We start from the raw sequence: 16,523 nt of genomic DNA, 5'->3' as shown, positions 1-16,523 counted from the left end.
CATTGACTATTTCTCTGATTCTTTGAAGTATCTTTTTGATAGCATAGCTGGTGTTTGTCTTCAAAGAAGTTTTCTCTCATGGTCCCTAGAGGTCTCCATAAGATAGACCAACCAATTGCAAAGAACTCTCTTCTAGTTGGTCTTGGCCAGTATAGTGCACATTGGCACTGATAAAAGTATAGGACTCAAGACAAGAGGGCTCTTTCTCTTGTCTATAGCGACTGCTTAGATTCTTCCTCGTCCTAACCTGCAGGTGTGGCAACCGCGCATCGCATGTTGTCCACTATTGTGGCAACCACGCACTCTGTCTGGAGGTAATGGCTGAAACCTCAAAAAATGGACACACATTTTGTTGATCCTAGGCAACAGAAATGCAGTGTCCTGTGTTAAGAGGCCGGGCTCACGTTCATCTCCTCCCAAGTGCAGTATTGCTATCCATCCCTTGGATGCACAAGCAAAGAAGTGGCGCTTTGTCTGCATTTCACCTCACAAGGTCTTTCAATGTAATAGTAGACCCCTCTACAACATCAGTGGATGATTACCAACATGCCTCCGATCTGGAAGTGGACCTGTTTGCCACATGTGAGAACCATCACCCAGTGTACTGTATGTGTCTCTGAACCTGAACAATCAAGCAAAAGCAAGAGATGCATCCCTACAAGGCGAGAACAAATGGAGGACGATATACCTTTTTCCTCTGTTGTCCCAGATTTCGAAGGGCTTTTGAACAAACTTCTAACTCAACAGAACTGCTTACTTAATAGCCCCAAATTAGCTGTACAGGCAATAGTTCTTATTGCTTCAACAACTGGCGAAGAACTCAGTTCCATTATTGTCTGCTGTTCCATCCAGACAGTAGGAAGGAAAGTCATCTACACATCCTTGCTGAGCTGAGACCTTCATGTGTGGATTTTTAAAATCTTGTCAACCGTGAAAGCTACCCACCCAACATTGCTAGGTACTTAGTGCAAAAACTACGGACATCATCTCTTTGACAGTAATAGTCCATATGGAAAGTATGGTTAGATTATATCCATGCTAAGAGCCCAGTTGAGATCTCTGTTGAAATACAACATATGCTGCAAAAAGCGATCTTCTTGACTGCTTTTGCATCAGGAGCTTGCATTAGTGAACTGGGCTCTCTTAGACGGGGACAACGCTACATTGCTCATACAGCTAACTGTCATTTATTATTGTATCCTGGCCCATCATTCCTGGCCAAGAATGAGAACCCTTTAAAGAGAAAATCTAATCTGATAAGGGACCCCAATTTGTCAAATAAAACTTATGCCCGGTTCAAGTACTTAAGGCTTACCTAGAGGTCATGGCAAGCATCCCAGAATGTCTGATTTTCCTACACCCCAGCACAACAAACCACTCCATCTACATGGGCTGAGAATAATTGTGGAGCCCCTTATTAACAAGGCAGACCCCACTCCTTTCCTAAGTCGTATGACATTCGAAAGGCAAGTACATTGTTAGTTTTCTTTTGAAATGTTTCTTTTGAAGAGGTCTTCGAGTGTACATGGTGGTCATCAGGAACAGTATTCCTAAAAAATTATTTCTACAAGCTTGAACAAATTCGATTACATTGTGTATCAGTAGGTGATATAAGAAGTCCTGATCCCAGAGGCACTACAGTGGAAAACCATGGGTCATCTTGGTGTGGTGTTTAATGCTAAGATATTGCTGGGAAAGGTGCAACAGTACCACAACCAAACCCAGCATATTTAGGTAAGTCACTTTAGAACTACATCTTAATAATTGTAAGTTCATCTTTAGTTTCATGTTATTTGTTGCCAAACCCTATGGGTATCAGGAATAAAGAATGTGGTTTATAACTTGTGGCTTAACCTTGAACAAAAATTATATCTGGATTGTTGGGATTGAATTTTAAGAACTTAGCCATTTTGTCACAAGTCAATTTCTTTGGCAAGCTCCTTTGAGGACGAACAGCTGCTTTGCTGTCAAAAAACAGGTTTTGATGTTGGAAAAACCTATTTTTGGTAGCCACTGTGAGCCCTCAAATCCACCCACTTTCTCTGACGAAAAGGCATGGCATTTGGATGAATAGTTATCCTGCATAGGCCTGAAAGAGAGTAATGAGTAAATAGTCTTGTGCAGAGTGCGAGTTGCCACGACAGTGGATGACATGCCATGTGTGGTTGCCACATCTGCAGGTTAAGATGAGGAAGAATCTAAGCAGTCACTGTAGACAAGAAAAAGTGCCCTCTTGAGTCCTATAGTCTTATTAGTGTCAATATGCACTATACTGGCTGCGACCAACTAGAAAAGAATTATTTGAAATTGGTTGTTCTATCTTATGGGTCCCTCTAGGGACCATGAGAGTAACTCCTTTGAGGACTCACAGCAGATACCAAAAATAGGTTTTTCCTATGTCAAAACCTGTTTTTTAACAATGAAATAGTACTTCCAGGACCCAGTATTATCACAGTTAAAAAGGTTTATACAACAATACAGTATATGCAAGAAATTCTCTTACTTCATTTTCTGTTTTGAAAAGAGGCACATAATGCAGTAGTTTTTGGTGAGAGCAAATTGTGTGTTTATATTTAAATCACGAGATGGTGCGCTAATAAAAAGCTGATGACCGTTATCTCATTCCTTCAGTTGTGTTTAATATTTTCCTCTTTTTTTCCAGTGAATTCAGTAGGCTTGAGCTTAATGAGCAGCAGTTTGCACGAAGGGTTGCACGTCTCAACACAAATGTCATATATCTGTGCTTTTCTCAGAACGTCCCTGTTCAGCACCTTAGACCTACACATACTACTCCAAATCTTTTAGCTTTATTGGATGCCCAAGTTGCAGATTTAGGGAGGTAAGTCACTGTGATACTGTTTTGTCATTTTGTTTTAGTTGCATGTGCAGAGAGTCCTTACAGGAACAAAAATAGTTACACAGTTTTTTCAAAAATTTTTTCATACAGCATGATGCCTCTTGTTTGATTATATAGAGTATTGAAATATTTCATTCATTGGTGCATGTGTTGTCATTTAAAGAATATTTGGTTTTATGCCTCAAATGGTTATCTTAAAATAAAAAGGCAATTCCTGTGTTTACAAGTCTGTCTTTTCTTAAATTGTACTGTCAGGTCCATTACTATGTTTGAAGATGTTTTTATTATTGCCTCTCACAGGCAGGGAAGCTTTGAGGTTAATGAGTCACTTGTTGAAAGCATGGAGGAAGGAATGGAAGAGGAAAATGCAGACGGGTCAGAATCTGAGGAAGAAGATACAGACACTCTATCAGCTGAGTGGGAAACGGTAAGCATGCTGTGATTCAATTGTGCTTATGTGATGGTTGATTATTGTCATAATTTAAGTCTTACAAGATCAATGGTTGAAAGAACTGCAAGGGGCCTTTTTTTTTTATTAAGCTAGCGTAAAGTCTACTTCTAGTCTTCCTTCTTATCTGTAGGGAATGTACTTTGTGTTTTTAATTAGAAAAAGGCTGTGGAAATTATTGTTGTGAGCAGAACTTGTATGAGATTTTAATGAAACATGGTGAGACTACAAAATTAATATTAAAAAAATTATTTAATTTATTCATTTTATTGCCATTATTTTTGTAAGTTAATTTTGATTGCAATCTCAAATATTTTTGTTTATTATATTTTCTTATTTGTTTTCACTTATAGGTCCACTGGCCCGAAGGGTCAAGGGGACACATATCCATGGGCCATCAAAGGTCTTTTGGTACTTACACAGCTGTAGCTCAGAAACTTTTTGAGGGATTTCCTTATAACTTGGTAGGAGTGTGTCTTCTTTCCAAGATTCTTGTATGAATGCAAAGCTTTTTTTTTTTTCCAAAGTCCATGGCTTAACCTGTCTTTGCATGCTAAACTCAACAACAAACGGAGAAAATATATTTTCCTTGTTGTTCCCTTGAGTTTTGTAATCATGATTTAAGTTTGCAGGTGTTCATTGTGTGTATTGCTTGCTTCTAAAATTGTGAAATGATTTTTTACTTAGCATCACACCAGCAAATATATGCAGAAACCAAAATTAACAAAGGACGACAAGAAAAAAATTGGAAAATACCAGAATTAGGCAAATGGTAACAAAATTCACAGGAGAAAAAGAGCATCAAATTTTACAGGTACTGTAGAACCATTTTTTATAATGTAGTCACTTGTTTTGTTCTCAGGAGTTACCCTTCCATGGTCTACCAGAGCTCCATGGTGACCAAACTAAGGTCAAAGAATGCCTTATAGTTGGTCTCATGGCCAAGTATTGTGTCATCGTGATAAACACTGTAACACTTGATTGAGCATGTAATGGACTCAAAGATAAGAGGGCACTTTCCCAAATCTTTACAGTGAGGCTGTCTACCCAAGTTCTTCCATCGTCAAAACCCTGCATAGAAAAGGAAGTGATTAATGCGCATAAGCAGTCTGCTGTAGTGTCAGCAACATACTTGTCAGAGACCAAGAAGTGTTACGCTTTGTTGGTCAGCGCAATGGAGTTTCTTATTACCAGTGCTTCAAAAAATTCGAAATTTTTCTCCGATTTCATTAGCATGGATCATGGAAATATCAAAAATAGCAAGATAATTTCTTAATAATAAGTTCCAGTTAAAGTTTTAGTTTTAAAGTTTTGGAATTGATCATTAATTTGTGTGTGAAAGCCAGAACCCGGCATTTCTTGCCATTATATGGTCGGCGCTTACTCATCGTTGATACTAGTTTCGTAAAGCACAAATTGTTTTAAAGAATTTGTCATTCTAACTAAGTGTTTTAACAAAAGAAATGTTCTACAACATATCATTAATATAGAGAATCCTTTCAGATTATTCGATGTCTACAATAATCTAGGCAGTCTTCTTATTCTTCTTTCGACCTTATTAATCCTACTGTGTATAGCAGGGCCGGCTGCTCGAGTCAACTTTCTCCATGCACTTTTATTGCTTGCATCTTCTTCCCCCAGTCCCACCTCACCCATATCCCTCCTCACCACATCTGTCCATCTGATCCGCTGACACCCCACACTTCTCGCCATCACTGGCATGTTCTTAGCTCTCATGATTGGTTCCACCTCCTCTCTTTTTATTACATGGCCAGAGTATCTCAGACGAGCTTCCCTAGCCTTCTTTACATTACATATACCACACATTCTTCCTATATCTTGACTCTCCTTCCTTTCCAGTAGTGAAATTCCAGCAATCCATCTCGCCATCCTCATCTCGGTTCTTTCCAACAGTCCCTCCTCTCTCCTCTTAAGTGCCCAAGTTTCTCCCCCATGTAATAGTACGGGCCTGATAACTGTCTTAAAAATTTTAATTTTGAACCTAAATGGCATTTTCTTGTCTAAAACAACTCCAGTTACTTCCCTCCATTTTTGCCATGCTTCTTTCACTACCCGTCTCACTGCTTTCTCAGTACCTCCCTCCTCTGCCATTATTGATCCCAAATGGTTAAACTCATTATTCTGTTTTAGCACTGTACCATCTTCCACTTGAATGTTTACTTCTTCATGTCTTTCTTTACTACTAAATATTAGCTCTGTCTTTACAATGTTCACTTTCAGTCCTTTCTTTTCTAGGGCTCCTTTCCATGCTAAAAATCTTTCATGCAATTCTTCTTCTTTGTCTGCTATAATGACTATAAATCATCAGCAAACGTCAGTTCCCACAGTCTCTAACGATGAGGAGCAAGAATGGACTCAGAGCTGATCTGTGATGGAGGCCAGCCTCCACAGGGAATACTTCAGTCTCCCCACATTTTATCTGTAATCAAAAGTAATCTAGGTAGTAAGTGAGAATAATTTAGATTAGATTAATAGTGGATGTTGTTTGTAGCCTGTAACCTAGGATTATGTATCCTTAAGTGGGCTAGCTTAGACCAAGGACCCTAGGATCAGATAATAACAATATCTGGGCAAAATATCTTGTAATCAAGTTAATCTGTAATATGGAAACTATAGGAGTAACTGGTCCATCATTCCTAGCCAAGAATGAGAATCCTTTAAAAAGGAAATCCCCTATTTTTATAAGAAAACTCAATTTAGGAGACAAGACAGTATGCCCAGTTCAAGCACTTAAGGTTTACCAACAGAAAGTAATGCATTTTGGTCTCTGCAATGGGTCTGTTGTTGATACTATGGCAGAATGTGTATGCTCATTAATCACTTCCTCTTCTAAGCAGGTTTTGATGATGGAAGAGCCTGGGTATACATCCTTGCTGTAAAGATTTGGGAAAGTGCCCCCTTATCTCTTGAGTCCATGATGTACTCAATCCCTACGACACAATACCTGACTGCGAGACCAGCTATAAGAGAATTCTATTAACATTAGTTTGGTCATCTTGGAGCTCTGGTTGACCATGGAAGGGTAACTCCGTGAGGACTCAACAGCGAACACCAAAAATAGGTTTTTCCTACGTCAAAACCTGTTTTCTAATGATAACCTGAAAGAATTAAAATACACTTGAATTGGTTGGCTGGGAAAAAAATGAAATGGTTGCAAACATTATGAATGACGGGCAACAGGCTTGCTGTGTAATAAATGGGGATGAAATTCTTTGAGATCTATAAACACATGGACAATGGAGAGATTGGTAGGTTTCTACTGGTGGATCCATGGCATGTGCGCAGGGAATTGGTGTGCCTTGGGACTTATGAGAATACAAATGTGGGCATGATATGATTGATGGGGTTGTGATGACCAACCAAATATCAGGCAGTGATTACACTGATTAAACATTGCCCTTGCCAGGAAAGTGTTCAACCAACTTGTCACATTCCTTCACTTAGCAAATGCTATTCATTGTTCTCTTCTTTTTTAACAATTTTCATGCTGCCAAGATTATTTTGTATCAAAACTAGAATAATGAGGGAATAAGGTGTTTTATTGTGGATATTAGGATATTATGTTCACTGAACATGAAATGTATTTTGGTTGCAAATGTTGCTAAAGTGCTGTATGCATAGTGCCTAATTTTTCTGATTATTGCATTGTGTTATTTTTTCGGTATACAGACACCACCCTACTTACAAACGAGTTACGCACCGGATGGCTGTTTGTAAGTTGAATTGTTTGTAAGTTGGTCACTGTACTCTTCATGTTTATTTAAGTACAGTATAAAATCAGTACAGAACTATATGTTTTTTATCCTAAAACACAATGCACTGTACATACAGTACTGTATGTACGGAATAGGCGCACAAAACAAAATCTGAACTTATGGGTGGCAAAGGGGAGCACTCTGAACACAATTTTAATTTGCGATCCTGTTTGTTCGTATCTCTGAATGTTTGTAAGTTGAATGTTCGTAAGTAGAGTGGTGTCTGTAATAAATAATATTTTGCAAAAAGGCATGAAAACCTGAACCAAATGGAAATTAAGGTAGAAAGTGTGCAAGATAAAAAGGACTGGAGAGAACTCATAATAAATCTAACATGAAAAACCTGATGCAGTAACATAAAATGATTATTCACATGGAAAACAGTATTTTGCAGATTGACAATTTCTCTATTTTGTTGTTTGCAAGATCTGTCTACTGTATAGCAGAAGTGAGGTCACAGGTGTTCCTATTTTTTTTCAAATGCTGGGAAGTTTCAAGAACTCCCTTGATTATGGTTGCCCATTTTTATTCATGAGGGTTTGAGTTCAAAGAACCTTCGCAAGTAGTTGCTTCTCTCGATTGCATGCCACAGTTAATCTAATATACCACAAGCTACTACAAAATAACTTCTGAAAATGCTAACAGTATTCATAAGTACCCCGTTCTGTGTGATAACTTGTCCAGAAGAAACTATTTTTTAAAAAATGATAACAGCAACAATAAATTTTTTTTTTTTTTTTAAAGTAACCTGCCAAAAAATTGAAATCATAAACTTACAATGCACAACTAAATGCCTAAGTAATTTCCTAGGATGTATTATGTAGTGTATTTACTTCCAGTATCAAAGGAAAATGTTCTTATGTTGGCTGTAACGTATTCACTTTGTTCTAAGGTCAGTTTTTACAGATTAAATTATTTTTATTATTGCAGTAGATAAGTCCAAGGCGATTTGTCAGTCTAAATATTTCTCCAGTACTCAGGAGCTGTTGAAAACTTTATAAATTTTTTTTGACACTTATTCTGAAGAGCTGCAGAATACATACAGCTACAGTATATACATACACTGTGGATTTCTGATCCCTAGAATTTTGAGATACCTTGGAACATTTTCATCAAGCTATAGATAGCATTATTCTTGGAAATTTATAACTTATTTTTCCTTCTTCTTTAACTAAGTTACCACGCAATAAAAAGAGATAGAAAGAAGGGGTTATCATTTTCCTTTTCCTCTGTACTGGTTAATTTTCAAAATTGTTTTTATTACGAAATGTTTTCATTGTATTTTTAATTTTGTCTGATTAATTGTAGTACAATGCAGAATCTCCCAGTTCACCCATCCAAGAAAAATGTATCTAAAAATATTGTTTGTGAAAATCAACAATAGGAAAATATTTGACATAATTAATTTTTCAGTGCTTTAAGTCATTTCTTGAGCATGAACCAAATACTGAAAATGACGTTAGGGTATGTGATATTATGCTTTAGCTTTTAAAGTTGAAACATCGTTTCAGCTGCTCATACTGCAAAAAATAACTATTGAATTCAAGTTTGTAAGCTGCTTTTAACAGTTTTAATTTGTCAGTTCCATATGGTATATGCTGTGATACATTTTTCATTATGTACAGTAGTATGTTTAAGGACATTAATTTCTCCTTATCAAAACAGTCTTGCTTTAGGCTTTTCATGGAGGCAGGCTCATATTTCTTTTCTCAGTGATTACCAAAAAACTAGCAAAGAATGGGATTCATAGATAAAACATCAACAGAGAACAGTGGTCATTCATACAGATCATTGTTTAAAGGTGGTTAATGATTCCTGTAGATAACTGATTAATTTTGTCAGCTTTGTGTTTCATGCTAACTGCAAAAAAATTTTGTTTGAATCAAGGCTTTCTCTGATTTTTGATTTAAGCTATGCATATTTGAATTTTTGCTGTTATGTTGTTGATTTTATGTCTTGAATTTGCATGGTCTTTTTCTAATATATATTTTTCTTTAGGAGAAAAGAGTTGTAAATCATAGAATTGATTGCTGCTTCTAAGCAAATGTTTTCTCTACCTTTGATTTAAACTGTGTCAGCTGTATCCCATGTAAACGATGAGCATGGGACATGAAAGATCAATAAATTGTAGTTGAAAAGATTAGCTGAATTTTCACTAGAAACAAAATAGTTTTAAAACTGTAGAGTTTTAGTTAATTGTTTTTACCGTCATGTCATGTGTTCATCTGTGTATTTGCCTTAATCTTTATACATTATTACAGATTTGAGCTTCATTGAATATTGTTATTCACGAATTTTATGTGAATTTTATTAAAAGAATAGGCTGAAAAAAGAGGCTTGGAAGAACAGGTATAACAAAAACAAGAAAAAAATTGAAAAGTGAAGTGGTCTCTTAATGTTTTCACTTTTGGTCATACTTAGAAGTGAATATCAAAGGTAGAACAGGAGGTAGCTTTTCACTGAATCCTTTGAGAATTGGCTGTTTATAGACCTAACAGTATTTTTTGATTACTTTCAAATTTGTTTTCCATCGTACAGTACTGGTTGTGGTTTCCTTTTGAAACTGAATGCTTGTGAATTATTGTAGCATAATCAGATTGAATAACGGAGATCTTATCTTATTAGTGCTTGGTTACCTAAGTAATACTTTGTTTCCATCAAGTCTTCCCAAAGTGGGCAAGCAGGAAATGTTTTTACATTTGTTTTATGGGCTTGTAGTCCCACTTTCATAAAGCTTGCAGGTGTGGTGTTTCGAAGAAATTGAAATTCAACAAATCTTTTAGATTGCAAATCTTCTGAGTCAGGAAATGTGACTGTGGTTTTGTCAGACCACTTTACAAATGCAATACTTTTTTTTTTATTTCAGCAAATTCTTCTTTAGATTACTGGCTGCTTTGGAAGCCTTAGGGTTTTTTTTTAAGTTGCTTTCAGTGTTCATCACCATTCTTCTGTCTTAAACTTTCCATCAGTCCTGTTTCCCATGACTTGTACTTTGCTACTATACAGTTCTTTTTAGTTTGTTATGTTGGTTTTTCCACAAGTTTTTCCTGTTGCTGCTCCAACCCTTTAAAACTACTGCAGAAAACCACAGTGCCCTCTTAACTTCTCGAGAAGTTAAGAGGGCATTGTGGTTATTACAACTACTGTACATATGTTTTTGGTAAAAAAAAGTGATCAATAAATTCTATACATACTCTACAGTATATTTGAAATTTTACTCAACTCTTAAATGGCTTGAATCAAAATTGCATTTTTTTGTGGATCACCATTCTGGTTCCTACAAGTTAAGATCCACTATAGACATTGTCTCCTGTTTTAGTAATGTCCATTCACCTTGTTTGAGGGACTTCACAGACATTTTGGTTATCTTTTTTCACTAGTGACATTTCTAGACAAGGCAGTTGTTAGCCAGACTGTTGCTTATGGCTTTACTCCTGTGTGTGAAGTAATTTTTAGTATTTTGTGATGTAAATGCTGTATATCAGTTATTGCTGATTTTGCACCAGCTTTTCTCTTTCATCTTCTGCCCCTCTTCCAGTTTCAGTTCATTTGTATTATCAAATCTTCCATATTTCTTCATTCACTATCTAGCCAACTCTTGTTTGCTGTCTCTTAATGTATTCAGTATCTTTGGCACAGATTATTTTTTTCTCTCTTTTTATTTCCTATCGAATTCTTTGATTCTTTTCCACAAAAATCTCATTCCTGTTGGCATTTTGTGTATTCAGATCACAGAAAACCTTTTGTAAGTGATTATGTAGGTTAAATTGTTGAATCTGCTTCTTAAAATACAGAAATGCTTCCTAGAACCTCCAACTTTTTTAACTTTGTTTTTCTTTCAGTGGTTAATTATATGTTAAATTTTAATTTTTCATGTTTTGTTAGTGTATAGAGAGCAACTCCATTAAATATCCTTCATGTATAAAAATAAATAGTTTGTAGATGTTTAAGGGTAAAAAGACACAATTGCTCATGTGTTTTGTTTTAGTGAGATTTTTGACACTGAGATTCATGTACAAGCTTTTTTATGTCAGGGTGGAAATTTGTGGTTGCCAGCCTTAAAGCAGAGTGCAAATTTTAATCAATTAGCCCGCTGCGAATATTTGATTTGTCCTGGTTGGGTAGACTAAATGTTTGCTCACATATGTAGGTAGAGCCAAATGAGCTTGCATAAATAGCAGCTTTGTTTCTCAAATATGGAAATTGATCTTTGGCCAAACAATTATAAATGAGCAAGTCCCCTTCATTATACTTGGTATGAAGGCTGCCATTATTCTGAAGATTAATCAGTTCATGTTGTGCTTCAACTTCTACTACATCAGAAGATACAGAAGAGGGGTTGCTGAACAACATCAAACGGTTGACTTCTTTCTAGAGTAGACTAGACTAGGCTAGAGTAAGAAGCTAGAGTCTGAGTAATATATATATATATATATATATATATATATATAGAGTATATATATAGTATATATATATATATATATATATATATATATAATATATATATATATATATATATGTTTCCTTCTTATTTTCTTTTTCTGTAGAGTGATATTTAGTGTTTTCTATGATAAATTTGAGAGCCACCAGATGCTTCATTGAGGGCCACCAGTTGTGCACCCTTGGAACAGAGAGATGTAACGATCAATGGATAATCCCAACAGAAACCCAAGTCTTGTAATTCTATTCTCAAACAAGAAAGCTACAAGAGATCAAGACTTTGGCTGATTTAAAAAAAAATTTTATTTGAATGCTGTGAAATATTTTAAGTTTGTGCATGTTTTAATTTTACACAAATTGTTCTCCCTTCCATAAAAGTCATGATTTCCTTTAGTGAAAATGGTAGATCTGTGAAATTTTAAAACTTTCCCCCACACAAATGTGCTTCTAAATACCATATTTTTCCACAAAGTTAAAGGTAGTTATGAGTGTTTGTTGAAAATATATGAATGTATTTTAAGGGTATTTTTAAATCTTTATGAGAATAGTGGGCTTTTGTTCAAAGTGAACATTCTCTTGCTGAACAAAAGTCATTGATAATATTATTATTATTCAAAATATTCAAAAGAGGAGCCCTATTCATATGGAACAAACCCACAGGGGCTATTGACTTGAAATTCAAGTTCCAAAGAATATGGTGTTCATTTGAAAGAAGTAACAGAAGGTGATATAGAAAAGCAGTGAAGGTAATTAGCATTTCAGATGAGAAACTGAAAGCAAAGAAAAGAAGTAGGTGAATAATATATTTGGGTGCTGCTTTCTTTTTCTGGTCATCTTTTTACATCACAATTTATTTCCTAAGTATTGTCATTGTAACTATCTCCTGAGTGGAGGTATGCTATTGAGAGACTGTGCACATCATGGATTATTTTGTTAATTTTATATAATATTTGTTATCTTTTTTTTATTTTCTGCAAGAGTACTGTATCAAATGTGTCACTTTTGTAAATTTTAGGGATTATTTGCATAAAAGTGGAACCCCTCCATCCCCTTATTGGTCCCTTGTAATGACTGAAATTTAGGGTACATGTATATAACAGACAATTTGAAAGATGTAACACGGTGTAGTACATATAGCTCTGTATTTTCAGGTGCCAAACCTGCCATTAATTGAACCTCCCAGTATACCGACGCATCAAGCTTATTCAACGTTCAATTCTACTGCCATATATTCACAAGCTAACGTTGGACAGTTTGGGCATGGTGCTACTGGTTTAGGTGGAATGGCTGCAGGTGCGGGTGGCATTGTTTCATCGGCAGCAGCTTCAGTAATGTCACTCTTTAGAGGTTTAGGAGGAACTCAAAAGTAATGCAGTTCATGAAAGTTTTTTTTGTAATGATAAACATTTTCATTTCCCTCGAGTAAAGATGCTGCTCTCCCAGTTTTTCAAGTACTCCCCTGTTAAGAAGTCTCATCAGTATGATGCATCAGCAGTATAGACTATTGAGGCCAATAGCTAACATTCTTGTTGCAGTGTTGATTGTTTAACTTTGAATCATTATCTCTAAGACCCTCTACCTCGTTTGTGGTACCTGTCCTTGTAAGTTCTTTAAACTACAGAGCATTGACAGCTTAAGGTTTTATGTAAGAACAGAAGAAAAAGGATGTAATATGCATTCATTGTACATTGGTGCTACTATAATTGTGCACAATTGTTGAAATATTAATGCTAATAATTGACTTTCTCCTGTACAGCATTGTCATTGTACTATACAACTGTAACTTACTGATTTTCTACGTTTTTCCTGAAGGTTGCATATGTTTACTTTTGTTTTTGAAAACAAATCTTTTGATCGTTTTGCAAAGTGATATTCGTATCACCAGACAGATATTCTGTGCATGTCTTTCATGTTCATGTACTCATACAACACAATATGTTCAACTTTTTTCATTTTCAATAACCATTTTTGGCATATATAATACAAAATAATTTGTTTTTTTCCCTTTAATTAATATTTTCCCATACATTTATACTGCAAAATATTTATCAGCAAACAAAATTTAGGTGTTATGAAACTGTTAACTTTCTGTTCAATGTATTATTCATAGCTCTTCATAAGTACTTAGAATTTTGAAGGTCCTAGACTGGTTCTTCTTGCGAAGCTACAGTTAGGTTCACATTTGGGTGGAGTTGAGGTGTCAGGAAAAGCTGATTTTGCTGTCAGGTCTGCTATGTGCTGGAAACAGTAGGATTATAAATTTTAACTGCATAATTTATGTAATATTTGAGGTACCGTAAATTGTAATGAGTACATTATACGAGTTTGTTTGAAAGTAAAGTTCTCATGTTTTTTGTTGTAGTTAAAACTTCTTATGTGTACTGTACTTGCCACTGTTATAAAATATCAATATTTGACAAGGTTTGCCTTGTAAAATTTAGGTTATGGGTTAGCCAAATCAATTTTTTGAAATGTCAGAGATGAAATTTTGTAACATATGAAAGGAGAGTGGGGACTTTGCAGATCTCTTTTATTAACCAGAAACTTCTAATTATAAACTTTTTTCATCAAGAGTGATTTTACACACCATTGAGAAAAAATATTTACATGCCTAAGGAGTAATGCAAATTTTTTTGGCTAATTGGGTCAAAGAATTGACAGAAATTCAGTTTTTCTACAGCACTAATTGATTCTGGAAAGTTTAACACAGTATTCATAAAATCCTTTCCATCCTTTTTGTAATATTTCAAAAAAAAACATCTGGATATAAAGAAGTATTGCTGTTACCAATATTCACTTTAACAGAGCTAAAAACATTTTACATCCATTCATGAATTTATTTGAGTCCTTTCTCATCTTCCAGATAATGATGAGCTAATAGTTTTGTTATTGTTCAGCTTAGGTGGTAATGTTTTCGATAGTAACAAAGTTTCCTTTACATTTCCGTCATCATTTCTTCATTTCACATTTACCAACTATTGCTACTTCTAGTCTGCTCTTCCCATAGGAGAATATTGTATAATATCATTTCATTACAGATATTTTCACATCCAGACATTCATTATGATAAAGAATACCATTAATGCCTTTAATGTTGGTATAAAAAAAAAAGCAGTGTAACACCATTTACTTTTTATGTATATTAATATAGTAAATTTACATTTATACAAGTTTTTAGAACCTTTTTTACGTGTGATATAGTGATTGTATGTTTATTAAAAATGCCATTAAATTCTTTTAAGATTTGTGAGTTTTCCTAAAACATCCATTCTATGAAGACCAAACTTGTTGCCAATTATAGGAAAAACAATTTGAATTGTTTCACCTTATAGAAAAAATACTTTCATCTTCTGTTCGTTTTGTATTGGGTATGATATTCTTTGTATTTTCTGGATGGTATGTCAGTGCATCACAAACACATTGTTATCATTTGTTATTGTTATCATAAATGTGGCAGTGAAATATTGTGCATTATCAACCCAGGCTTCTTGTTTAGCCTTGCTTGGACAACTTGATAAAGTCAACAAGTTTTAAAACATCCAAGTAGTATTAGTCTTTGATAACTCTAGTGTTCTTTTCTTATGTTTTTTAGAGTATACTCTAATAATTCTAATTAATTACTGTATTTGATGATGCACAGGATGGACTTATTTTGTTGTGGGTTGTAAAAAGGGATAAAAAATTACTCTTGGTTTTACAGCACAGTATTTGCAAAGGTAGTACTATTGTAGCCAGGTTAGGTAAACAGGTCTCCAGCTGAGCTCAACTTCAGTTTGTAAAATGCAATGTGTTTTTGTTTATGTACAAAATGTATTTACTCGCCATCATCACCAGAAATATATTGTGAACATTAAAGTAGTCTGAACTGCATGATGTCACAGTAGTTGAGAACAGTTTACTGAGTAGTTCATGCAAATGTAAAAGAAGAGTTTGAAGACATAGACCTACTTATATGAGAACTGTGACTCAGATGGTTGGAGATTTGTGGAAGTGAAAGCACATGAAAGACATGAATGGCAAAATTTCACATAGGCTCCTTGCACTGCACGGCATTGGAGACGATGTTGATTGGTCATATTGAAATAGTGGAGGTGAAAGATGGATGAAAATAAATGTGACAATCAAAAATAATAGGCAGAAGGAGGGAAAGACTTAGAAAAGGCTGGATTATGGAGGTGAAAGAAGTGTAGGAAAGGAAGGTCCTTTATATCCTGGAAGCACGAGAGTGCAACGTGCATGCAAGGAAGAGGGAAAATGGCTCAGTGTGTAAAGTGTAAAGGTGTGTGATGCATTGCTGTTGAGTCTTCTGTGTAGGTGCATGAAGCAGCAAATGTTGTAGAAATTTTGTGCATAAGTAGTCCATCGACTATTCAGTAGTTAAATATGAATGTGGCAGTGACCAGTGTTATATACTGTATATATATATATATATATATATATATATATATATATATATATATATATATATATATATATATATATATATATATATATATATATATATATATATATATATATATATATATATATATATGTGTGTGTGTGTGTGTGTGTGTGTGTGTGTGTGTGTATGTATATGTATATATATACACATACAGGCAGTCCCCTGTTTATGACAGGTCCGGCTTACAACGTTCCGAGGTTACAACACTTTTCAAATATATTCATCAGAAATTATTTCCCGGTTTACAGCGCACGTTCCGGGGTTACGACACGTACGCCAATCTGACGGAAGAAATATGGCTCCAAAAGGGCAGAATAATAAAAATTTGGAGGCTTTTTTGATGCAAAACTCAATAAAAATGGAGTTTACATCGTTTTCAATACACCCAAAGCATTTAAAGTAAGGTTTTCTTAGGATTTTTGACGATTTTCGAAGATTTTTCGGTTTACTGTCGAACAGGGACCCTGTCGTATATATATATATATATATATATATATCATCCCATTATTGCCCACACATACTTCCCTTGGCTCAAAAAATTATTGCTTTGGTGTTTAG

At 35.0% G+C, this 16,523-nt stretch overlaps 1 protein-coding gene across 5 annotated transcripts in view; it reads left to right on the top strand.

Moving 5' to 3' along the window:
• Atg14 (autophagy related protein 14) overlaps window positions 1-14,764 on the top strand; it is a 49,589-nt gene extending 34,825 nt beyond the window's left edge. For 2 of the 5 annotated variants that reach the window (XM_067130573.1, XM_067130574.1), the window contains exons 9-12: window positions 2,663-2,839; window positions 3,158-3,284; window positions 3,993-4,119; window positions 12,673-14,764. In XM_067130573.1, the coding sequence (XP_066986674.1) occupies window positions 2,663-2,839; window positions 3,158-3,284; window positions 3,993-4,070 (382 nt within the window). In that variant the 3' untranslated portion in view covers window positions 4,071-4,119; window positions 12,673-14,764. Of the gene's footprint in view, window positions 1-2,662; window positions 2,840-3,157; window positions 3,285-3,658; window positions 3,770-3,992; window positions 4,120-12,672 lie in introns of all 5 variants that reach the window. The other 3 variants (XM_067130571.1, XM_067130572.1, XM_067130575.1) reach the window with 2 other exon arrangements.
• The last annotated feature ends 1,759 nt before the right edge of the window (window positions 14,765-16,523 follow it).

This window comes from Macrobrachium rosenbergii, chromosome 28 (genome assembly GCF_040412425.1).
Source record: "Macrobrachium rosenbergii isolate ZJJX-2024 chromosome 28, ASM4041242v1, whole genome shotgun sequence".
Taxonomy (NCBI): Eukaryota; Metazoa; Arthropoda; class Malacostraca; order Decapoda; family Palaemonidae; genus Macrobrachium; species Macrobrachium rosenbergii.
This window is presented reverse-complemented; position numbering and strand designations above follow the sequence as displayed.